This window comes from Myxine glutinosa, chromosome 6 (genome assembly GCF_964187855.1).
Source record: "Myxine glutinosa chromosome 6, kmMyxGlut1.1, whole genome shotgun sequence".
Classification (NCBI taxonomy): Eukaryota; Metazoa; Chordata; class Myxini; order Myxiniformes; family Myxinidae; genus Myxine; species Myxine glutinosa.
Genome location: NC_136266.1, coordinates 110739909 through 110765603, shown reverse-complemented (window position 1 = coordinate 110765603; position 25695 = coordinate 110739909). Strand labels below are relative to the sequence as shown.

Here is a 25695-nt window from a genome sequence, read left to right as displayed (position 1 = left end):
ATAAAAGCTGACCTTCTGTACTCTTGCCTTATATTCAACTTTTGATCTCAAATTCAAGTTTCTCGAATATATAGCAATAATAACAAATTCGACTTCACTGTTCCAACACTTATGGTGGGCACTGTACATATCCCCATTGAGACTATGAAGATATAAAGGTAATTTGCTCAACAAAGTGCAGGGTTTGTCACATTTTGTACCATGAAGCAGATATATTTACTTCTGTTTTAAGTTCTTTCCTGAGGCCTTTGATGAGGATGAGGAAGGAAGAATAATTTTAGCAGCAAAAGTAATGTTTCAAATGATTTTTAAAAGATGTTTATAATATTTAAAATGAAAACATTAATGTTGCGTGCATCTCACATTTCCTTTACAAATCTACTATATAAGAGCGCTGTTGGTCTGTCTGTGTCGCCATTTTTCTCAGAGATGGCTGAATGGATCTTCGTCAAACTTTCAGAGGTTCATCAGTGAGTGCCTGGGAGTGTTTTAGGAAGAAAGAAAAAAAAGAGTTCGTTTTTTGGGATTTTTAGAAAATCGCTCTATCGTACCTATATGCCTTTTTGATTAATGACAGTTATATACAAGTACACGTTCGCTGAAATAAATACAAAACAATCACCAGACATTTGACCACAAATAATCAAACAATTCGTAGTTGGTGGTAAGGCGTCTTCTTCCTCTTCCTGAAGGTCATCATACTTAACTCGTGATCTACGGTACATTCAGCAGCATATATTCAATGAAAAGGTAAAATGATGATTTGACATTTGTGATAGATTCTGATTTGGATGCAATTGCCTCTCCTCAGTGAAAGACACATGAAAGCCCGCTTGGAGTTTGCAAAAAAGCACCGAAAGAACTCTCAGACTGTGAGAAACAAGATTCTGTGGTCTGATGAAACCAAGATTGTTTGGCTTCCGTCTGGCCACTCTGCCATAAAGCCCAGATCGGTGGAGTGTTGCAGTGACGGTTGTCCTCCTGGAAGTTTCTCCCATCTCCACACAGGATCTCTGGAGCTCCGCCGGAGTGACCATCGGGTTCTTGGTCACCTCTATTACCAAGGCCCTTCTCCCCCGATTGCTCAGTTTGGCCGGGTGGCCAGCTCTAGGAAGAGTCCTGGTTGTTCCAAACTTCATCCATTTAAGAGTTATGGAGGCCACTGTGCTCTTGTGAAACTTCAATGCAGCAGAGATTTTTTTTTGTAGGCTTCCCCAGATCTGTGCCTCGACACAATCCTGTCTCTGAGCTCTGCAGGCGGTTCCTTCGACCTCATGGCTTGGTTTTTGCTCTGATATGCATTGTCAGCTGTGAGACCTTATATAGACAGGTGTGTGCCTTTCCTAATCATGTCCAATCAATTGAATTTACCACAGGTGGACTCCAATCAAGGTGTAGAAACATCTCAAAGATGATCAAGAGAAATGGGAGGCACCTGAGCTAAATTTCAAGTGTCATAGCAAAGGGTCTGAATACTTATGTAAATGTGATATTTCAGTTTTTTCTTTTTAATAAATTTCCAAAACTTTCTAAAATTCTGTTTTGTCTTTGTCATTATGGGGTATTGAGTGTCGATTGATGAGGGAAAAAATGAATTTAAACGATTTCAGCACAAGGCTGCAACTTAACAAAATGTGAAAAAGTGAAGGGGTCTGAATACTTTCTGAATGCACTGTATATGTAGTATATCTTTCCTCTCCCTCTCCCACACCTCTCCGTTCCCTCCCTTTCCACTCCCTCAAGAGGGCAATGCCAGGTACTCCTAGTAAAAAAGTTTCAGTTTCTATAAAACTAAATGTTATATTGTGACCCTGGCTTGTAAACAACACAAAGCGGATGTAACTTTGCATGCAAGTTAACCAGGAAAGCTTTCAGAAAAGTCATGCAATGGTAGTTCCTGTGTTGGCAGTTGTTTTATGAGGGTTTGACCACAAAGATCCACTGCATTGTCTTTTGAAAGCCATTGTATGTTGGAGCATCTGAATCGTCCGTTAATAGAAACCCATCCACATCCCTGCCAATGTGATGCAATCCTCCATCTTCTCACCTAATCTGATCTATTCCATAATCATAGGTGCCAAGTGCACATTATGCGGATGGCTTATGCCCACAGGCCCCATAAGGCAACTTGGAATGGGAACTGAAAAACTGCCTGGAAAAAGACCACCACCAAGATCCCCACTGGACAATAAACAAAATGAAAGCTTCAGGACCACTGCCCACAGTAAACACTATAAAGGAATGAATGTGGCATCAACCATGATTGTTTCTTCTACTGTCGCAATGGTTACAATTAACACGTTCTCTGTGTGAAAACCTCAGCTCTGCTTGGCTCTTCTCAGCCATTACTACATCGTCCGTGGAAACCGAAAGGAAGCTGCCCGCATTGCAAAGGAATTTTATGATTGTGGTAAGATTATTCTTTAATACACAGTGAATGATGCTATATGGTCTTTCACATGTTGAACTCATACCTGGATCAGTGGTAGTTTGAGGCAGACCATCCCAAAAGGGGAAAAAAAGTTTATCCAAGGTGTTGGGATGAAGATAACAGATACAGAATTAAACAAAATGATAATTTAATGAAGCTCCGATTAACCGAGCAGAACCAGGCTGAGCGAGTTGATGAGGCTGACCAGGCGGGCTTGGTTAGCGTTTATCTCGTGAGTGACTATCCTCACTTGCGCTTGACATTTTCCTTTTCTGGTCTGAAGGTTAACATCATGACAAAGGCCTAAACGTATTGATACCAGTTCCATAAGTCCAGCTTGGCCACTCTTTCGCATAGGCCTTGCGAACAGTGAGTCACTCTTTGGCTTAGGCCTTGCAAACAGTGCGTTGCTCATTGGTCTAGGCCTTGGGAAGAGTGGGTCGCTCTTTGGCCTATGCCTTGTGAACAGTGGGTCTGAAGGAGCTGCGCTCCAACGCGAGTCGAAAGAAGTGACGCGACCAAAGACGGAATTCGTCCGAGTTGCTTGAGTTATTGAAACAAAACAGCTCAGGTATTCTGACCCAAGCCCGTTTATCGGGCAGCAATATATATACACATTTATGTCGGGAAGTTTGCCCGGCAAAAGCTATACCGGGCATGCCCGGGTGTCAAGGGCGAGCCTTGGAAAGGCGAGTCTGGACCTGCCCGGGCGTGTTTGGCTGCGGCCTGGCAAGTCGAGGCTGGGCGTGCCCGGGCGCTCTGGACGAGCACTGGAAAGGCGAGAGCGGGCATGCCCGGACGCTCTGGGCGAGCCCTGGAAAGGCGATAGCGGGCATGCTCGGACGCTCTGGGCGAGCCCTGGAAAGGCGATAGCGGGCATGCCCGGACGCTCTGGGCGAGCCCTGGAAAGGCGATAGCGGGCATGCCCGAACGCTCTGGGCGAGCCCTGGAGGTTCGGGCGTGCCCGGGAACAGTGAGTCCGGGCATGCCCGGGAGAGGCGCGTCTGGCCGTGTTCTGGCCGGTGCAAGGCGATTGTGTGCATCCAGCGGTAACCGCTACACACGCCCCTCCAGAATCGACCTGCACCGGCAGGGTCAATTTAAGGGGGGTCCGGATGACCCGGCCGAAGCGACCCCTGGAGGGTCGTGGGGAGGGGTCCGACGTGGTGGTGGGTGGTCGAGCGGGGGGAACTGTGGACGGGGGGCGGCCTCGCCGCGGAGGAAGGGCCAACCGTGGTGGTCGGTCGACGTCCATGTGCGCCGGTTTGAGGCGGTCCACAGAGATCCGGTCCGACCGGCCGCCAACGTCGACGACAAAGAACTTGTCGCCCCATCGCAGGACCCGGAAGGGCCCGTCGTACGGCGGCCGGAGTGGCCCCCAGTGCGCGTCATGACGCACAAAGACGTACTCCGCTGTGCGAAGCGCCGGGGGGACATAGGACTGGGGGCCACCGTGGCGGGACGTTGGCACGGGGGCAAATCGGCAGGCGGCCTCCTGGAGGTCCGAGCGCTGGTGTGCGGCGGACCAGGGACTGGTAGCGTCGGGCACGAACTCGCCCGGGACGCGGAGCGGCTGGCCGTAGACGAGCTCGGCGGCGGACGCCCGGAGGTCCTCCTTGGGGGGCCGTGCGGAGGCCCAAAAGGACCCACGGCAGCCGGTCGGTCCAACCGTCGTCCTGAAGGCCGGCCATGAGTGCGGCCTTCATGGAGCGGTGAAACCGCTCGCACAACCCGTTGGCTTGGGGGTGGTAGGCCGTGGTGCGGTGCAGCGTGACCCCCAACGAGCGGGCGACCGTGCCCTAAAGTTCGGACGTGAACTGTGGGCCGTGGTCGGACGAGATGTCCGCCGGTGCGCCGAAGCGCGTGACCCAGGTGGCGATGAACGCCTGCGCCACATCGGCGGTGGTGGTGGAGGTGAGGGGCACGGCCTCCGGCCACCTGGTGGTCCTGTCCACCATGGTGAGCAGGTGGGTGAACCCCCGCGATGGGGGCAGGGGACCCACCAGGTCCACGTGGACGTGGTCGAAACACCGTGCAGGCATGGTGAAAGGTGCCAGCGGGGCCTGGGTGTGGCGGTGGACCTTGGCCCGCTGGCAGGCCGTGCAGGCGTTGGCCCAGTCGCGGACGTTCCGTCGAAGGCCGTGCCAGACGAAACGCGCCGACACCAGCTTCTGAGAAGCTTTCCGGCCCGGGTGAGAAAGGCCGTGGATGGAGGCGAAGATGCGGCGCTGCCAGGAAACGGGCACGATGGGGCGAGGCTGGCCCTGGGAGACGTCGCAGAGCAGGACGGTGCCCGCGAAGGCGATGTCGGCCAGGCGGAGGCCCGTGTCCGCCGCCCGGAGGGCCTGCACCGAGGTGTCGGTGGTCTGGTCGGCCGCCATGAGCGCGAAGTCCACGCCGAGGTGGACCGCGTTCGCGCTGGCCCGAGAAAGACAGTCGGCCACAGCGTTGTCTTTGCCGGCGACGTGCCGGATGTCCGTGGTGAATTCCGACACGGCGGAGAGGTGGCGCTGCTGGCGGGCCGACCACGGCTCCGTGACTTTGGCCATTGTGTAGACCAACGGCTTGTGGTCGACGAAAGCCGTGAACGGGCGGCCCTCCAGGAGGTGTCGGAAATGGCGAACGGCCAGGAATAGACCGAGCAGCTCGCGGTCGAACGTGCTGTATTTTAACTCGTTTGGCCGGAGCTGCCGGCTGAAAAAAGTGAGTGGCTGCCAAACCCCGTCCACCCATTGTTCATGGACGGCACCCACCGCGTAGTTGGAGGCGTCCGTAGTGAGGGCGATGGGCGCGTTGAGCACCGGGTGAGCCAGCAGCGTTGCATCGGCGAGGGCCCGTTTTGCGCTCGCGAAGGCCGCGGACCAAACGATGTCATGCTTGGCCGGCTTGCCCCGGAGGGCCTCGTAAAGGGGCCGCATGAGCTGAGCAGCGCGGGGCACGAATCGGTGATAAAAATTCACCATGCCGAGGAACTCTTGTAGGGCCTTGATGGAACGGGGACGCGGGAACGTGGTGATGGCCTCGACCTTGGTCGGCAGCGGCACGGCCCCGGTCCTGGTGATGCGGTGGCCCAAAAAGTCAACGGTCGTCGTGCCGAAGTGGCATTTGGCCGGGTTGACAATTAAGCCGTGCTCGCTGAGGCGACCGAACAGTGTTCGGAGGTGGAGGAGGTGCTCGGCGCGGGACGTGCTGGCGATGAGGATGTCGTCCAGATAGACGAAAAGAAATGGCAGGTCGCGCAGCACGCCGTCCATTAAGCGCTGGAACGCCTGGGCCGCGTTCCTGAAGCCAAACGGCATCCTCAAAAATTCGAACAGGCCGAACGGCGTGATGACGGCCGTCTTCGGGACGTCGGCCGCCCGGACAGGTACCTGGTGGTATCCCCGTATCAGGTCAATTTTGGAAAATATGACCCGTCCCGCCAAACGGGTGGAAAAGTCCTGGATGTGCGGGATCGGGTACCTGTCGGGGGTGGTAGCGTCGTTGAGGCGGCGGTAGTCGCCACACGGGCGCCATCCGCCCCCCGGCTTTGGCACGATGTGCAGTGGTGAGGCCCACACGCTATTGGAGCGCCGCACGATGCCGAGGTGCTCCAACGCGTCGAACTCGGCCTTTGCCACGGCGAGCTTGGCCGGGTCGAGGCGGCGGGCCCTGGCGTAGACCGGCGGGCCCGTAGTGGGTATGTGGTGCTCGATCCCATGCCGCACTGTGACGGCCGAAATCGTCGGCCGTGTGAGGGCCAGGAATTCCGCGAGCAGCCGAGCGAACTCGTTCGCCGTCGGGAGGGCGCACGCCAGTTCGGTCGGCGCGGAGCTGCTCATCGTGCACGCCAGGGAGCTGAAGGTCTCGGCGTTGACAAGGCGACGACGTTTGACGTCGACCAGCAGCCCGTGCGCGCAGAGGAAGTCGGCGCCCAGCAAAGCCATGGGGACGCAGGCGGTCACAAAGGTCCACTGAAAGCGCTGGCTGCCGAAGCAGAGGGTGACGTTGCGCGGGCCGAAAGTGCGTATGGCCGAGCCATTAGCAGCGACCAAAGAGGGGCCGCAAACGGCGTCCCGCCTGTCCTGCTCGGAGGCGGGTATGACGCTCAGTTGGGCGCCGGTGTCACAAAGGAAACGCCGCCCGGATGCTTTGTCCCGAATAAAAAGCAAGTTGCCCGAGTGGCCGGCGCTCATGGCTGGGAATGAACGCCGGCCCGGCCGTTTCCCGACTTGCCGAAAGTGCACGGGGGTCGGCACATCCGAGCCTTGTGTCCGAACCTGGCGTGGTAATAACACCACGCCTGGTCAGGTGGAGGCCCCGGCCGTCGTGTCGGAAGCGGTCGGTGCGGCGTGGCGGCCGCCAGTTTCACCGGCAGTTCGGCCTCCAACCGCGCAGGGCGCTCGGGCGTCGTGGGCGTCGCCTCGGACGGCGGCAGGCTCCAGGTAGCTGCGCCGATGTGTTGGCCCGCCGAGGAGATCTTATCGGCTTCCCTGGCGAGGGCGCGGGGATCGGTGATCGACGTGCCAGCCAGGGCGAGGCGTACCGGGTGAGGCAGCTGGCGAAGGAACAACTCGCGGAACAGAAAATCCGGAGAGTGCTCACCGAGCAACGAGAGCATATAGTCCATGCGCTCGGATGGGCGCGTGTCGCCGAGCTCGGGCAGGTCGAGCAGGCGCCGTGCGCGTGCCGCCGGTGAGAGGGCGAAAGCGTCGAGGAGGAGCGTCTTCAGCGCGTCATACTTGTCGGCAGCCGGCGGGTGCTCGAGGAGGCTCAGGGCGCGGGCCACGGTGGCGGAACCGAGCGCTGCCACGACGTGGTGGAAGCGGGTGTCGTCCGCGGTGATGCCTCGCAGGGCGAACTGGGAGTCCGCCTGGGAGAACCAAACAGCCGCGTGAGCCTCCCAGAAGGTAGGCAGTTTAAGAGTCACTGCCGTGTCCATGTCGGTAGGTCACCAGTGAAGGAGCTGCGCTCCAACGCGAGTCGAAAGAAGTGACGCGACCAAAGACGGAATTCGTCCGAGTTGCTTTATTGAAACAAAACAGCTCAGGTATTCTGACCCAAGCCCGTTTATCGGGCAGCAATATATATACACATTTATGTCGGGAAGTTTGCCCGGCAAAAGCTATACCGGGCATGCCCGGGTGTCAAAGGCGAGCCTTGGAAAGGCGAGTCTGGACCTGCCCGGGCGTGTTTGGCTGCGGCCTGGCAAGTCGAGGCTGGGCGTGCCCGGGCGCTCTGGACGAGCACTGGAAAGGCGAGAGCGGGCATGCCCGGACGCTCTGGGCGAGCCCTGGAAAGGCGATAGCGGGCATGCCCGGACGCTCTGGGCGAGCCCTGGAAAGGCGATAGCGGGCATGCCCGGACGCTCTGGGCGAGCCCTGGAAAGGCGATAGCGGGCATGCCCGGACGCTCTGGGCAAGCCCTGGAAAGGCGAGAGCGGGCATGCCCGGGAAAGACGAGACCGGGCGTGCCCGGGAGGTTCGGGCGTGCCCGGGAACAGTGAGTCCGGGCATGCCCGGGAGAGGCGCGTCTGGCCGTGTTCTGGCTGGTGCAAGGCGATTGTGTGCATCCAGCGGTAACTGCTACAGGTCGCTCTTTGGCCTATGCCTTCTGAACAGTGGGTCGCTCTTTGGCCTCTGCCTTGTGAACAGTGGGTCGCTCTTTGGCCTTGGCCTTCTGAACAGTGGGTCGTTCTTTGGCCTATGCCTTGTGAACAGTGGGTCGCTCTTTGGCCGAGACATTGCGAACAGTGGGTCGCTCTTTGGCCTATGCCTTGTGAACAGTGGGTCACTCTTTGGCCTTGGCCTTGCGAACAGTGGGTTGCTCTTTGGCCTCTGCCTTGTGAACAGTGGGTCGCTCTTTGGCCTATGCCTTGTGAACAGTGGGTCGCTCTTTGGCCTTGGCCTTGCAAACAGTGGGTCCCTCTTTGGCCTTGGCCTTGCGAACAGTGGGTCGCTCTTTGGCCTCTGCCTTGTGAACAGTGGGTTGCTCTTTGGCCTGTGCCTTGTGAACAGTGGGTCGCTATTTGGCCAAGACCTTGCGAACAGTGGGTCGCTATTTGGCCTTGGCCTTGCGAACAGTGGCCAGTTTGTGTTTGGTCAGCCGCTCAAGAGGGTTAAGTGTGTATAAACACTTGGGAGGAACCACTGTATTGGCCTTTTGAGCACAATATAAACATGCTCATGGTGCCCTCTGTCACGTCATCGGCCCTGTCATGCACCTACAGAACAAAAGGGGAATTTTTTTGGGAGTGGGGGAATATTTCAAAACGTGTTTAGACTCCTCAAGCAGAGCATTGCATCATTGAAGTGTCCCACAGATGGACATTCAACTGGACTCCTCCTGTCTGCTAGCATTAACTGGACGTTAAAGGTTCCACGGTGTTTTCCTCAAAGAATATGCGAGCTATATCACCGGCACCACCACCAAATTACAAATTCCTGCAAAAATCAGATTCAGCCAAATCAGATTCAGCCGGTTCATGGAAGATTTGGGGCAAACCCGCCGACCCCATAATAATGTGTAAACAGTTGGTGACGTTAAGATAAGTCATAGTGGGTGGTGCCTTCTGCGGTGTTGTGATGGTCTACACTCTATACAGTACCGTGCAAACCTCAATGACTTTACCATCAGCAATGAGTAGGTGCGACCGCTTATGCTTGTTCTTTCTGCTATGGTTGAGCAGGTTCTCTGGGTGAGTGGACAACATTGCATGAGGCAGCACGTAATGGCCGTCTCCAAGTACTCCAGAGCCTCCTGACACAGGTACTTGATGAGAATATGGCTTACATTTAGTTATTTACATGGAGCTTGTCGTTTATGTATTTATTATCTTCGCCACCGGTTATGTTTTCACCCCTGTCTGTCTCTCTGTCTATCTGTTTGACTGTCTGTCTCAAAGACAGACTCAAAAGGTCTCTCTCTGAGCAGGATATATGAAAATGTTATTGACAGATTGAGACGAAGTTTGGTGGACAGGTCGGGTGTGTGAGGTCACATTGGTTCAATTTTGGTGAAGATTTGAATCTGGATACTAGAATTTTCAAAAATTATTGTTCACCATTGAGAGATCGAGCCAAAAATGATATAATCGAAACCACAGTATTTCAAAAACTTATGGACAGATTCGAACGAAACGTGGTGGACATGTTTGATGCATGAAAAGGTCACATTGATTCTATTTTGGTGAAGATTCGGATCCAGATCGGATAGTTTTAAGTGATTCTTCATTATTGAGTAATAATGGCCAAAAACTATATATAGCACGATATCTCAAAAACCTATGGACAGATTCGGACGAAACTTGGTGGACAGGTTGGGTGTGTAAGAAGTAAGAAATGATTCGATTTTAGTGAAGATTTCAATATACACACTATAATTTTAAGTGATTCTTCACCATTGAGAGACGGGGCCAAAGACGATACATAGCAAGATATCTCAAAAAGTTTTGGATGGATTTTTTTTGTTTTTTTTTGTGTACAAGATGGAGGCTCGTGTAAGAGCTAACATTGATCACAAAAAGACAAACTGACACATAAAACATATGATAAAGGGAGCGGGAGACAAGATGGAGGGCAGGGACATCGGGAGATCTGTGGGAGGGAGAGGGCTTGGGGGAGGAAGCATGGGAAGGGGTGGAGTGGGAGAGGTAAAAAAAAAAAAAAAAAACACATGGACACTGCTCGGACTTCCAGGAAAGAAAAATTATTTTTTCTTTGGAAATCTTGAAATCTCCTTTCTTGAAAAATCTGGAAAGAAAATCCAGATGCTGACAAAACATGGTCGATGTAATAAATGGTTAAGTGACAGTGACAGGCCGATTAAATTTTGGTTCAGGTCCGATTCCAGATCGAGACTATCAGTAAACTATACAAAACGTACAAAAAAACGTAAACTGTTTTTTTTTTAAACGTAAAAAAGATACAAAACGTAAACTGTTCAACCTGTCGGTGGTATGTGCTCTACAGATGAGGTTTGCTTTCTGCCAAATGCTGTTATAGTTTAGTGTGTATTTATTTAGTTTGTTAGTATACAAAATCTAAGCTTATGGATAAACAGGGTAACAAAAGGTATAAAGACATCATACTGGCACCGGGGCCACAGTTGTACACACCAAGCCGGATAATATGAGTGAACAGGAATAGAGGAGGGGGGGGGGGGGATGTGCAGCAATCTGCAGGTAAGAGGTGGGTTTGCATTAATAGAGGAAGAGAAACATCATGGGTATGGATAGGAGATGATATGAGATGCTGCTTCATTGCTTGACTGCAGCCTTAGAGGGAAGAATGTGACCATCTCTACTTTTCCATCCCTGGAGAGATGACATGAGATTTGACCATCCATCCTCTTTCGAGCATCCCCACCTCTCAATAATACCCACTTGGACTTGAAATTTGGGGATGTTCCAAAATATTATCAAATAAATTTTAACTTCTATTTTTTTCAACCACTACAGTACTTAAAATTACTTCTGGGTATATTTTTCCCTTGGGTAAGTGAATGGTAGATATTAGACTTTCACAATGTTTGATTCCCTTCCGAGATCAGGGCAATAGTTTCTCTCAGCCTGGTAAACGACATATCAAAACTAGAACGGCAGTCAGTGGAGAGCACACCTCCACCTGGTTGGCCATATCACTCCATGGTGAAGAATCACTTAAAAATTAAATAATTCTTATATACGGTACGAATCCATATTCAGATCTTCACCAAAATCGAATCGAATCGTCCGTCTCAGACACACAATATCTCCACCAGGTTTCGTCAAAATCCGTCCACAACGTTCTGAGATATCCTGCCATGTATCCTTTTTGGCCCTTATCTCCCAATGGTGAATAATCACTTAAAAAATTAAATAATTCTCATATCCGGATCCATATCCAGATCTTCTTCAAAATCTAATCATTTTGTCCTTGTCACATCCGCTACCTCTCTGCCAAATTTCGTCCAAATCCGTCCACAACTTTTTGAGATATTTTGTTCACAAACGGACAGACAGACAGGGGTGAAAACATAACCTCCATCCACCTTTGGTGGCGGATGCAATGATTGGTTGATCATTGAAAGTAGAGTCTCAAAAGGGCAAAATTTATTTATTCCTTCAAGAGTTCAATGAGACGTTCCTTGATAGACGCGTCTATTTTCTGACTCTTTGCCAGCCTTGTGATGTGAATGCGGTGACCTTTGACCTGCACACACCTCTACATGAAGCTTGCAGAGGCGGCCATGTTGCTTGTGTCCGAGAACTCGTATGCGCCGGAGCCAAAGTAAGTAAAATGTCACATTATTTCAATGTACAAATATATAGACTTGCTGAAAATTATCATGATTGTTTTTAAATCACATAACTGTTGAATACATTTTCAAATCTGCTTAAGGCTTGTTAGTTAAGGCCCTTTCAGAGAGCAGTATTAATACAAAATTGCTCAAATGTTATTCTCTGAAAGTCGCCTGTTTTCAGGGCTGTTATTAAATATTGTACCTTTGTGTGTGATTGTAACACAGATTGATGCAATCAGTGCTAGTGGTGGTACTCCCCTGAGCTTGGCGTGTGTGGCCAATAACGTGGCTTGCGTGTCCTACCTTATGTTTGTGGGAGCAAATCCGCACACCTCACCGCTGCAATCCTCTGTTCACCTCTCAGCAGCAAGAGGTAAGCACACGGTGTGTCGACAGCAATAAGTGATCGTCATGATGCAGTGTTGTTTGCATCTCTTTGTTTGCACCTTATACCCATCATGCAGTTTTTTTCAGCCCATATTAGAGGTGGGTATTGGATAGGTAGATCAATTCATATTAGAGGTGGGTATTGGATAGGTAGATCAATTCATATTAGAGGTGGGTATTGGATAGGTAGATCAATTCATATTAGAGGTGGGTATTGGATAGGTAGATCAATTCACCAGTCAGACGACCATCATGGCCTTTGGCATGCCATGTCTTGAGGACCAAATCTCTGATGTTTATTCGGCATGGTATGTCGGTCCAACTCCGGATGAGAGTCCAACTCAGATCAAATTCATGGCCAGATTGTACGCAATGACGAGCTATTGCTGAATGTGTCACCCTCAGACCAGGAGCCCAGAAGTTTTATTTATGTTAAAAGCGCCACAACGTTTGACCTCATGGACGTTGTTCACCGACGCTCCCATCCAACTTCACAGAGCTTTAGCAAATCTGCAAGGAAGAATGGGAGAAACTCCCCAAATTCAGATGTACAAAGCTGATACAGACATACCCAAGAAGACACGAAGCTCTAATCGCTGTCAAAGGCATTTCTACGAAATATTGACTCAGGGGGTTGAATACTTATGTAAATTACATATTTCTATATTTAGTTTTTAATTATTTTGTAAACATTTCTGAAAAAGAAATTCCACTTTGACATTATTGGGTATTATGTGTAAATCAGTGGAAAAAAAAATCTCAGTTTAATCCATTTTTAATTCAGGCTGTAACACAACAAAAAGTGAAAAAGTCAAGGGGTGTGAATACTTTCTGAAAGCACTCTATATCTATAATATTGTCGTGTGCCTACCCAGTTGTGAACACCGCAGAGCGACACGGATGACCAGACGAGCTTTAACTCCGAGGCGTTCAGTGAAAAATGACGGTCTTTCGTCACGGGGAGAGGGGGGTGTGGGGGGAATGGGGGAAGAGCTGTGAGCCTCTACCTGTATGGGTCCACCGGCCATCTTCACACCTGCGATGATTAATTCAAAACCGACACAGGATTTAACTGTACAAAAATATCGGCTTTATTAAAGAAATGCCGGTAACAAAGAATGCACGATAAAAACTATGATTCCTAAATGGGACGTCCCCGCACAGACCCGTATACAGACAAAGGGGAAAAATAACTGGCAAATAAATATGTGTGTGTGGTTCTCAACCGTCGCAGGAACCACAGGCTGCACTGCCGCGAGTGAGAACTAGGCCTCGCTGTGCAGTCCACTCCTCTCCCACCGAGTGCAAAGTCAGCAGGCCGCGCCCGTTCCACTTGCCCCTGCTCGACCCCGTCGACCTTGTTCACCAACACCGATGTGCCAAGGAAAAGAAAAATGCGACCGTGCTTCCAATTGGAACCCCGCGCTAAGAGAGCACGCAAATGCGCCCGCCTTCCACCACCACCTCCTAGTCCAGCTCAAGAGGCACCGTATGTGTGACTGTTCTGTATGAACTCCAGATGCCGAGGGCCTATCTGACCAAAGAGCGAGAGAAAACCAAAAAGGGAGAGTTCGCCATGGAGTCCCGAAGCAGAGAGATATACAAAATCGTGACTGTTCTCAATGAATGTCTCTCGCTCAAGAGGACAAAATGTCGGGGGCACAATCTTTTGTACTCGAGGCTCTGACGTCATCCTATGACGTCTGCGTGTCCGCTCCTATCAGCAAGTGCCATCTCATCGCTTTTGGTGTCCTGACCAATCACTGCTCTTCAGGGGTGTGGCCTCCCAGACCTGCCTGCTTGTGTTGCGATGTGACAGCTGCGGCACCAGCGGTAGTTGAATGTCCCGGATCCGGTCACTTTTATTTAGTGTCATTAATGTGCGATTTCTTAGCTTGTGTGTGTGCTGCTGGTGTCATAAGGAACAGAGGAAAAACAAGCATTCTGAGTATTGCGCTGCAATACATGTCCCCTACCGGCTGTCTGTCGTCCGGAAAACTGTTGGGGAAATTACTAAGGGTTATTTACCCACGGGTTCTGAATCGTTCCCAATCGCTCATTACTTCAGGACGGGCTCACGTGTGATTCGCACTCGGGACTTCGATTTATACACCTTGCAGACAGGTCAGCAGAAGCACGAGAAAATACGTTGTTGATAAAGAACCTTTCCAGTCGCTAAATATCAGTAATTTATTATATTTTCCGGTTCACGTTCAATGATCAATGTGTATATATATGTTGCTCGGCTTGGCTCCGCCCCTCCCGAAAGCGCGCGCTGTGTCGCGCTTTTGACGTTCGCGAGACAAGGCTGAGGGTGGGTGGTGTGGCTTGAGGAGAACTCTAGAATAAACAAAGTGCCATAACTTTGTCAAAAATGATCGAAACGTCGTGAAGTTCGAACCTGATCTGTAACTTATCATGAGGAAACCATGTACCAAGTTTGAAATCATTAGCATTAAGAGTTTAGAAAAAAAAGTCCGGAAAACTGTTCTTTGCGTGACGGACTGACGGACTGACGGACTGACGGACTGACGGACTGACTGACTGACTGACTGACGGACTGACTGACTGACTGACTGACTGACTGATGGACTGACGGACTGACGGACGGAGGGACGGCATGCAAACCTATAGTCCCCTCCGGTGTAAACCGGTAGGGGACTAATAACAGAGGCCATTACATACAGGGGATTAATTACCCATAATCCCTAACTAATTAACATAACCCCACCCCTTGTGATGGGAACGAAGATACGTGCTTACACGACATCCGGTCTAAACGAATTTCCTACTTATGATACATGGGGTTTCTTCTACTTCACGACAGTCAGAGCACACTACCTATACAATTCTACCTGGACTAAGGTATTGCCTACCCCCCACAAACGTAACAATATTATACAGCACAGTTTAGTTCATTTGTGCAATTTTAAAGGTGTTTATAATTATTCATTTAAAGTAGATCAGGTGTAGGCCAAACCAGTAGCGATGGTAATTTTCTTCTCTACTAAAGGAGAGCATGGAGTGATTTGAGTTGTTTAACAACATGATGAACACCACCACCACTTTGAGTAGATGCACTTTATTATATCAAAATGTTTTTGATTTCATCATTTGAGTGATCATCTTCTGTGTCATTGATCTGTGTACTCACCGTGTGCAGGACACACCAGTTGTCTCATGGCATTGCTGGGCGCAGGTGTTGATCCGGACAAAGAAGCAAGAACGGGGAGCAATGGTGATGATGAGAATCAAATACAATCTACAAATACACAAAGCACAGCACTCTATGCAGCGGTTGTACACGGACACCCAGAGGCTGCACTTGTGCTCCTGCAAGCTGGTACGATGACTTTTGCAATATTATCTGAGGTCAATTAAAAATACAAAACACGCATATATGGCTCTGTGCACCAGATGTATTCATTATGGGTAGCTGTGCTTCAAATCAAACTCAGTGTGCCTCCATCTTGAATGTCCGAACGTTCAGCAGGATATACTTAAAAATACTCCCTTTAAAGCGATCACGTTTGATGGTCCACAACATGAACCAGTGCAGTATGTGTGTGCAAGTACTTTGCAAACCAAAAACTGGTTAAAACCAGATGCTATTCATCGAATACTTACCCCGCGCAGTCAACTTGGTGCGGGCCAACTCTTCTGTTTTTAAAGGTTTTTTTTATTTGATCCAATATGGCTACCAGACCACGTGAGCGATGACATAATAAATTTGCATTCTCTAATATAATTGTTGCATAGACCACACTCAATAAATTTCAAACTGATCAGACTAAGCATTGTCCTTGTCGAATTATGACATCATAATTAAGGCACCAATGACTTCATCGTTAACAACACCTATTCCCCATGCGGAATTCCTTACAATGAGCCATGTTTCCATTTTTCCCATGGAGTGGTTTCGGAGATATAGAGGTGCAACGTTTTTATGTTTTTCCAAGATGGCGCCTGTAGCACGTGACCTATAACGTCATAACTATCATTTAAACAAGACAAAAATGACCACAGTGTGGTCACCAGCTGCGACGTGTAGAATCATGAGGATATCCGTTGCAATATGCGCTACCAAATTCGACCAGTCATTACATTATACGCATGCACTCGCGTCTTTTTGTCTTTCAGCTAAATTTATTCTGGTTTCTTCAAACAAATCGCGATTTTAGTCCGCGATGTTCTTACCTCATACCAACGCACGTCCGAGTGTATGCGCATGCACTATTCAAAAAGGCACCCCAACAACAACAACAACAACAACAATGCGGTCCTCTCATAGAGCTGCTCGTCGCAGCTAAAAATGATAGAGGAGGAGGCGCTCCTATGCTGCAAATTTCGTATCCATGGGGAACAACAGTTGCAGAGGAAAAAAATTCATACTGATTGGACGAAGTGTTATACTTGTCGAATTATGATGTCATAATGAAGGCATCACATCATCTTTAACATATCTTATTCCCCATGGGGAGTACTTGACAATGAGCCATTTTTCATTTTTTTCCATTGAGCGGTTTCAGAGATATAGAGGTGCAACATTTTTCAAAGATGGCACCTGTACCACGTGACCTATGACGTCATAATTATCACTAAACAAGACCGAAAGTCTAACAGCGGCGTAGCCGGGCTTATTTGATACGTTAGTTGAAGAAAGACGTAATGACGTAGTGTGACAAAACAAAACTGCTGCTACTTCAATATATAGAAGATATATTTTAACCTCTGGTAACTTTCAGTCACTACGAAGGGATTAGTGTTACGATTACATTTATTATAATATTAGCGTTACATTATCATTATTGCGGAAATTATCTATAAAAGAGAGCTGTTGGTCTGTTTGTCTGTGTGTGTGTGTGTGTGTGTGTGTGTGTGTGTGTGTGTGTGTGTGTGTGTGTGTGTGTGTGTGTGTGTGTGTGTGTGTGTGTGTGTGTCGCCATTTTTCTTAGAGATGGTTGAACGAATCTCCGTCAAACTTTCAGAGGTTCATCAGTGAGTGTCTGGGAGTGTTTTAGGCCAAAATAATTATTATTTGAAAAAAAAAAAGTTCGTTTTTGGGGATTTAAAAAAAATCGCTCAATAGTGCCGAAGCCTTTTTGATTAATGACAGTTATATATAAGTACACATTCGAAAAAATAAATACAAAACAATCACCAGACATTTGAACACAAATAAATCAAACTATTCCGGAAGTGTACAAAGTTGGGAGTAGGGCTTCTTCTTTTTTCTAATCGGCATCACACTTAACTCATTAACGTGATGAACGCAGCATATATTCAACAAAAAGGTGAAATTATGATTTCTGATTTGGATGTAATTGCTTTTCCATTATATTTGCCCTCATTCCAAATATGTTAATGTTTATTTTTCTCTTGAACAACGCCGGGTATTCCAGATATAAACACTTATATACTTTACTCGGTGTAAAATACAAATACAACTTCTAACGTCTGGCACCCAGTTCTGCTCACCAAACTCTCCTATGGTATCCATGGAAATCTCCACGCATGGCTTGCGGACTTCCTCTCTGGTCGTAGTCAACGTGTGGCCCTGAATGAATTTCTCTCATCTCCCCTTCCTGTTCTGGCTGGAGTTCCCCAAGGTAGTGTTCTGGGCCCTGTGCTTTTCGTGGTCTTCATCAATGATCTCTCCGACTCTCTGGAAAATCCTCTCTATCTCTTTGCTGATGACTCCACTCTCTGCCGCTCCATTCCTCATCCCTCAGATCGGCAGTCTGCAGCCTCCTCACTCTCTGCAGACCTGGACAAAATCACAGACTGGTCAAACAAGTGGAACATGTCTTTCAATCCGGACAAATCTCACTTTGTCTCTCCGAAAAGACCGACTGGACAATCCTCCCATCGACTTTCTCAACATTCCTCTCCAAGAAGTTCTGTCGCTCAAGCTTTTGGGTCTCACTATCTGCCATGATCTTTCTTGGGAAAACCACATTTCCAAGCTGGCCTCCAAAGCCAGTCGCCGACTGGGCATCCTCCGTCGTGCGAAGTCCTTCCTTGGCACACCTGAGCTCCTCACAACATACAAGGCTTTCATCCGCAGCTCAATGGAATACTGTTCTCCCCTCTGAGCCGGTGCTCCTGCCTCACACCTAGCTTGGCTTCACGCTGTTGAAACCAAAGCTTTCAGAATCATTGGAATCTCCCGCGATGAAGCTAACTCCGAGGGCCTTTCACTCACTCACCGCAGGCAGGTTGGTGGTCTTTCTGTCTTCTACCGACTCCTCTCCGGCCTTGCCCCCCCCCCCCCCCCAGCTCTCTCTGTGCTCTGTCCCCCAAATATTCATACAGGTCGCACAAGATCTGCCAGCAACCCTCTTATGGTTAAACTGCCAAAATCAAGACTCTCTGCTCACCTTCACTCTTTCATTCCTCTTTTCTCCTGCCTCTGGAACAAACTCCCCCACTCTCTTCAATCCCACTCCTCCCTCCAGGTCTTGAAAACAGCTGTTCACCACCATCTCTTATCTTCCCCCATCCAAAACCTTGATCTTTTCTACCCCCGCTAATTCACCCTAGATCCACTTTTTTGAAATTCCAACTTCTTTCCTGGAAGTCCTTGCAGTGTCCATGTGTTTTATACCTCTCCCACCTCCCCCCCAAGCCCTGTCCCTCCCACAGATCTCTCGATGTCCCTGCTCTCAAATGTTGTGGTTGTGTCCTTCCCTTTCTCTCCCCATCTTGTCTACCGCTCCCCTTATTATATGTTTTATGTGTCAGTTTGACTTTTTGCATGATTACTGTAGCTCTTTCACGAGCCTCGATCTTGTATACAAAAAAAAGCAAAAAAAAAAACTTTGTCTGGGGGGGGGGGGGGGGCAGGCTGAATGGTTTACGTTTTGTATCCCCCTGATAGGCCAGATCTGGATCTGTGCCTGAACCAAAATCTAACAAGAAAGAGCAATCAGAGATTGCAGACCCTCGCCAGGATGTGTTTTCAGTGGTTTTAAGGCTTTTGTGTTAAAAGGAAATATGGCCGCCGAACCACATGACAGATGACGTCATTATTATTATTTTTCTTCACCAATTTATCCCTAGATGACGCTCAAGGAATTTCATCTTGATCGGATGAAGTTTTGTACTTGTCTAATTATGACGTAATAATGGAGGCACCTATGGCATCATCCATTCCATGGAAGGAATGTATGGAGACAAAAGGTCTGAAGGTGAATATCGGAAAGACGAAGGTGATGGCAAGTGGTAAAGCATGTGGTGAGGTGGAAAAAACTGGGAAGTGGCCGTGAGGTGGAAAGAACTGGGAAGTGGCCGTGTGCTGTGTGCAGGAAGGGTGTCGGAGTGAACCCCATTCAATGTACAATGTGCGCTGAGTGGGTTCATCAAAAATGTAGTTGTCTGAGAGGGTCATTTACCAGTGTGGCAGCTACATTCAAATGTAAGGTGTGCACAGAGGGAGCTGCAGATGGAGGAAATGTTGAGTTGGATCTTGGAGACGGCGTGAAGCTGGAAGGTGTGAAAACATTTTGCTACCTCGGAGACATGCTGAATGGAGAAGGTGGATCAGACTCGGCAACGGTTGCTCGAGTGAGATGTGCATAGAAGAAGTTTCGGGAATTGAGTGGCGTGCTGATGATGAGGGGAGTGTCGTTGAAGCTGAAGGGAAAGGTGTATGCTGCATGTGTGAAAAGTGTTATGATTTATGGGAGCGAGACATGGGTAATGAACGTAGAGCAGCAACGAAGGTTGGAAAGGGTGGAAATGCGAATGGTTCGACGGATGTGCGGAGTATCGTTGAGAGAGAGGAAGACAAATGATGAATTGCGAAAGATGATGGGAATAGAGCCTGTGATTGATGCTGTGAAGAGGAACAGGTTGAGATGGTTTGGTCATGTGTTGAGGAAGGATGAAAGTGACTGGTTGAGAAGAGTGATGGAAATGAATGTAGAAGGAAGTAGAAGACGGGGAAGACCGAGAAAGACTTGGCTAAAGATGGTGGAAGAAGAAATGCGGGCAAGGGGGTTAACAAGGAGAGATTCAGAAAATAGGGCAGAATGGAGAAGATTGTCATGGGGACCGCAAGGCTAACCCCCGCTATAGCAGGGAAAATGGCCTTAAAATGCATGTTGTTGTTGTTGTTGTATGGCATCATCATGAACATTTATTATTCCACATGGAGAGCTCTTTAAAATGAGCCATGTCTCAATTTTTTCTCTGCAGCGCTTTCAGAGATATGGAGGTGCAACGTTTTTGGTTTTTCCAAGATGGCGGCCATACCACGTGACATATGACGTCATAATTATCATTTAAAAATTCTCGAGGTGGAGTTGCACCGATGGTGAAAATTTCCTGTCAATCGGAGCAACAGTTGCAGAGAAAATCATATTTCGAATTGATAAAATCCTCAATTTTCATGCGATTGACTTCAAATCTGAATAGGATTTTCATATCAGCTAAATGAATTCAACAACCAACTATTTGTTAGATCAGCGTAGGCCGAAGGGTCACCATAGGCCAAAGGTCAACAACAATTTCAAATTTCTAAAATCCTGAATTTTCATCCGATTGACTTGAAATTTGAATCGGATTCACATTTCGGCTAACTGAATTCAACCACCAACTATTTTTTTTTAGATCAGCGTATGCCAAAAGATAAACATAGGCCGAAGGTCAACCACCTTTTTTCGAATTTCTAAAATCCTCAATTTTCATCCGATTGACTTGGAATTTGAATGGGATTTTCATATCAGCTAACTGAATTCAACCACCAACTATTTTTGAGATCAACATGGGCCAAAAGGTCAACATAGGCCAAAGGTCAACCACTTTTTTTGAATTTCTAAAAATCTTAATTTTCATTCAATTAACTTGAAATTTGAAGAGGATTTACACATCAGCTAACTGAATTCAACCACCAACTATTTTGAGATCAGCGTCGGCCAAAAGGTCAACATAGCACAAAGGTCAACCACTTTTTTCAAATTTCTAAAATCCTCAATTTTCATCCGATTGACTTGAAATTTGAAGAGGATTTACATATCAGCAAACTTACTTCAACCACCAACTATTTTTGAGATCAGCGTAGGACAAAAGGTCGACATAGGCCATAGATCAACCACTTTTTTTCAAATTTCTAAAATCCTCGATTCTTATCCAATTGACTTGAAATTTGAATAGGATATATATACATGTCGGCGAATTGAATTCAACCACCAACTATTTTTGAGATCAACATAGGCCAAAAGGTCAACATAGGCCAAAGGTCAACCACTTTTTTCAAATTTCTAAAATCCTCAATTTTCATCCGATTGACTTGAAATTTGAATAGGATATATATACATGTCGGCGAATTGAATTCAACCACCAACTATTTTTGAGATCAGCATAGGCCAAAAGGTTAACATTGGCCAAAGGTCAACAGCCATTTCAAATTTCTAAAATCCTCAATTTTCATCCGATTGACTTGAAATTTGAATAGGATATACATGTCGGTGAATTGAATTCAACCACCAACTATTTTTGAGATCAGCATAGGCCAAAAGGTCAACATAGGCCAAAGGTCAACCACTTTTATCAAATTTCTAAAATCCTCAATTTCATCCGATTGACTTGAAATTTGAATAGGATATACATGTCGGCGAATTGAATTCAACCACCAACTATTTTTGAGATCAGCATAGGCCAAAAGGTTAACATTGGCCAAAGGTCAACAGCCATTTCAAATTTCTAAAATCCTCAATTTTCATCCGATTGACTTGAAATTTGAACAGGATATACATGTCGGCGAATTGAATTCAACCACCAACTATTTTTGAGATCAGCATAGGCCAAAAGGTTAACATTGGCCAAAGGTCAACAGCCATTTCAAATTTCTAAAATCCTCAATTTTCATCCGATTGACTTGAAATTTGAATAGGATATACATGTCGGTGAATTGAATTCAACCACCAACTATTTTTGAGATCAGCATAGGCCAAAAGGTCAACATAGGCCAAAGGTCAACCACTTTTATCAAATTTCTAAAATCCTCAATTTCATCCGATTGACTTGAAATTTGAATAGGATATACATGTCGGCGAATTGAATTCAACCACCAACTATTTTTGAGATCAGCATAGGCCAAAAGGTTAACATTGGCCAAAGGTCAACAGCCATTTCAAATTTCTAAAATCCTCAATTTTCATCCGATTGACTTGAAATTTGAACAGGATATACATGTCGGCGAATTGAATTCAACCACCAACTATTTTTGAGATCAGCATAGGCCAAAAGGTTAACATTGGCCAAAGGTCAACAGCCATTTCAAATTTCTAAAATCCTCAATTTTCATCCGATTGACTTGAAATTTGAATAGGATATACATGTCGGTGAATTGAATTCAACCACCAACTATTTTTGAGATCAGCATAGGCCAAAAGGTTAACATTGGCCAAAGGTCAACAGCCATTTCAAATTTCTAAAATCCTCAATTTTCATCCGATTGACTTGAAATTTGAATATGATTTACATATCGGCTTACTGAATTCAACCACCAACTATTTTTGAGATCAGCGTGGACCAAAAGGTCAACGTAGGCCAAAGGTCAACCACTTTTTTTTAATTTCTAAAATCCTCAATTTTCATCTGATTGACTTGAAATTTGAATAGGATTTACATATCGGCTTACTGAATTCAACCACCAACTATTTTTGAGATCAGCAAAGGCCAAAAGGTCAACATAGGCCAAAGGTCAACCACTTTTTCAAATTTCTAAAATCCTCAATTTTCATCTGATTGACTTGAGATTTGAATAGGATATACATATCGGCTTACTGAATTCAACCACCACCTATTTTTGAGATCAACATGGGCCAAAAGGTCAATATAGGCCAAAGGTCAACCACTTTTTACAAATCCCTAAAATCCTCAATTTTAATCCGATTGACTTGAAATCTGAATAGGATTTGCATATCAACTTACTGAAACCAAACACCAACTATTTTTTCGGTCAACATAGGCCAAATTTCTAAAATTGTCAATTTTCTCAGATTAACATAAACTTTGAAGACGATTTGCATATCAGGTCACTGAATTCCACCACAAATTATTTTTGAATTCAAATGTATTCTCTACTGTGTGGCATGCTACTTTGTACTGTTTTGCCAAGTGTCACTCTTTGAGTGATTTTTTGTTTGTCTGTCTGTTTGTCTGTTTGGCCGCAAAGAAAAAATATGATTTTCTCTGCAACCGTTGGTCCGATTGATAGGAAATTTTCACCATAAGTGCACCTCCACCTGGATTTTTTTTTTCATGATAATTATGACGTCGTAGGACACGTGGTACGGGTGCCATCTTTGAAAAATGTTGCACCTCTATGTCTCTGAAACCGCTCAATGGAAAACAATGAAAAATGGTTCATTGTAAAGAACTCTTCATGTGGAATAACATATGTTAATGATGATGTCATAGGTGCGTGCCTCCATTATGACGTCATAATTCGACAAGTACAAAACTTCATCCGATCAAGATGAAATTTCTTGAGCATCATTTAGGGATAAATTGGTGCTGAAAAAAAGATGACGTCATAGGTCACGTGCTTCGGCTGCCATATTTGTTTTACTACAAAAGCCTTAAAAACCACTGAAAACACATCCTGGTGAGGGTCTGCAATCTCCGATTGCTCTTTCTTGTTTCACTAGCACCCTCGGCTCGACCCTCTCCACTCCCCCCTATCCACCTTGAGCAGCATTCTCCTACCACCACCCTCCCTGTACAAACAAACTTATGGAAATAATTACAATGAAGGATACCTTATCAGCATATCCCATAAATGTTCGAAGTGTACAAAATAGGAATAATCATAAACAATCGCAGAGTTTCATATAAACACTCTACTGTCCCGAGCCAGGCGGTTTATTTTGAAAATCTCGAATGTTTATTGTGTGCATGCCAGGTGCGTCTGCACATCAAGGGAACGGTGAAGAATCACCTCTGCACGCCGCCACACGTCGTGCACTCTTCTCTCCTTGTGATCTGCGCCTTCCCGCCATTTTGCTGCACTTTGGAGCGGATCCGAGGACGGAAGATGCGCAAGGACAGCGTCCGGTTGACCTTGTACCACTATACTCGACCATTTATGCTCTTCTTCTCCCAAAAGGTTATTCTAACAATGAATCGGTGATAATTCGATGGCGAAATGGACAACAAGCGTGTATGATCCACTTTCTATCAAATGTTTCTGAATGAGGTGGTATCGTGTGACACAAGATGTTTATAATATAATTTATAGGATTGCTGTAAATGATGTTAATTTAACAACATCCCATATTCAACTTTATTTAAATTATAAACCTCAAAACATAGTTCCTCTACCTAAAGTAAGAACCTTAACCTGTAAACAATTGACTAGTTACCTCCGCTACCAATGGTGGATGGAGGTTATGTTTTCACCCCTGTCTGTTTGTCTGTCTGTTTGTTTGTGAACAAAATATCTCAAAGTTGTGGACGCATTTGGACGAAATTTGGCAGAGATGTAGCGTATGTCACAAGGATGAAATTATTAGATTTTGGGGAAGATCCGGATTCGGATCCGGCAACTGGAAGTTTTAAAGTGATTTTTCACCATTGGGAGATAGGGCCAAAAACGATATATAGTGGGATATCTCATAAAGTTATGGATGGATTTGGACGAAACGTGTTGGACAGGTTGTGTGTGTGACAAGGAAAAATCGATTCAATTTCGGTGAAGATCCGAATCCGGATCCAGCTCATATAATTTTTAAAGTGATGCTTCACCATTGAGTGATATGGCCAACCAGACGGAGGTATGCTCTCTACTGAGTGCTGTTCTCGTTTCCTGACTCTATTTGATCATCAGCTGGGCACCATTCTTTTTCGAGGTTTCAATCCTTTCAGCCCAGAATCTCTCCAAACGGCGGGTCCACAACCTCAGTCATGGATCCATATCAATAGATTACCTACATCAGGAGATCCACAACCTCAGTTGCGTCAAAAGAACGACTCGTGCTGGTGCGCCGAAAATATGAGCAAACTAGACTGTCTATGAGGAAGTAAAAGTCAAAACAAGGTTTCCAAAGATGAACCTGCGGAAGGATCACTATGGGAACGAGCACATCAACGCGCGAGAAGCGTACATGCAACGGAGTGTACCGCACACTGTGTACCGGTACGCACTGCTGATTGATGACCTGAGTGTCCCAACTAATCAAGATGGCAATAGCACTGCCAGGCGGGCAGCCTTTCAGAAGCGAGGTTCTGCTAGGTAGTTTGAATGTGGGATCAATGGGGGTAGAGGGGAGGGCTGAGGTGGTGGAGATGATACAGAGAAGGATGTTGGAAGAGTTGTGTGTGCAGGAGACCAGATGGAAAAGAGACAGTGCGAGAAGGTTGGTAGGAGGATACATGCTGTTGCATGTTGGTGGGGATGGAAGGAGTAATGGCATAGAATAATGGTATCAGAAGAGATCGGCATGCAGGTTGTCAGAGTAGAAAGATGGGTTGTACGGATAGTTATGGCATGGGTGTTGATACAGAGGCAAATGGTGTGTGTTATGTTGGTATATGGGCCACCAACGGGAAGGTCTAGGATGGAGAAACAGAGATTCAGGGACACACTGGAGAGGATGATGGGAATGGTT

General features: G+C 47.0%; 1 protein-coding gene across 2 annotated transcripts in view; it reads left to right on the top strand.

Annotated features, from left to right (window-relative positions):
* The window catches only part of LOC137429248 (ankyrin repeat and SOCS box protein 5-like), a 55778-nt gene that overhangs the window by 19688 nt on the left and 10395 nt on the right, over positions 1-25695 (top strand). For both annotated transcript variants that reach the window (XM_078780381.1, XM_068119224.2), the window contains 6 exons: positions 2323-2410; positions 9099-9178; positions 11572-11679; positions 11918-12065; positions 15243-15422; positions 23991-24194. In XM_078780381.1, coding sequence (XP_078636507.1) covers positions 2323-2410; positions 9099-9178; positions 11572-11679; positions 11918-12065; positions 15243-15422; positions 23991-24194 — 808 coding nt within the window. The remainder of the gene's footprint in view (positions 1-2322; positions 2411-9098; positions 9179-11571; positions 11680-11917; positions 12066-15242; positions 15423-23990; positions 24195-25695) is intronic.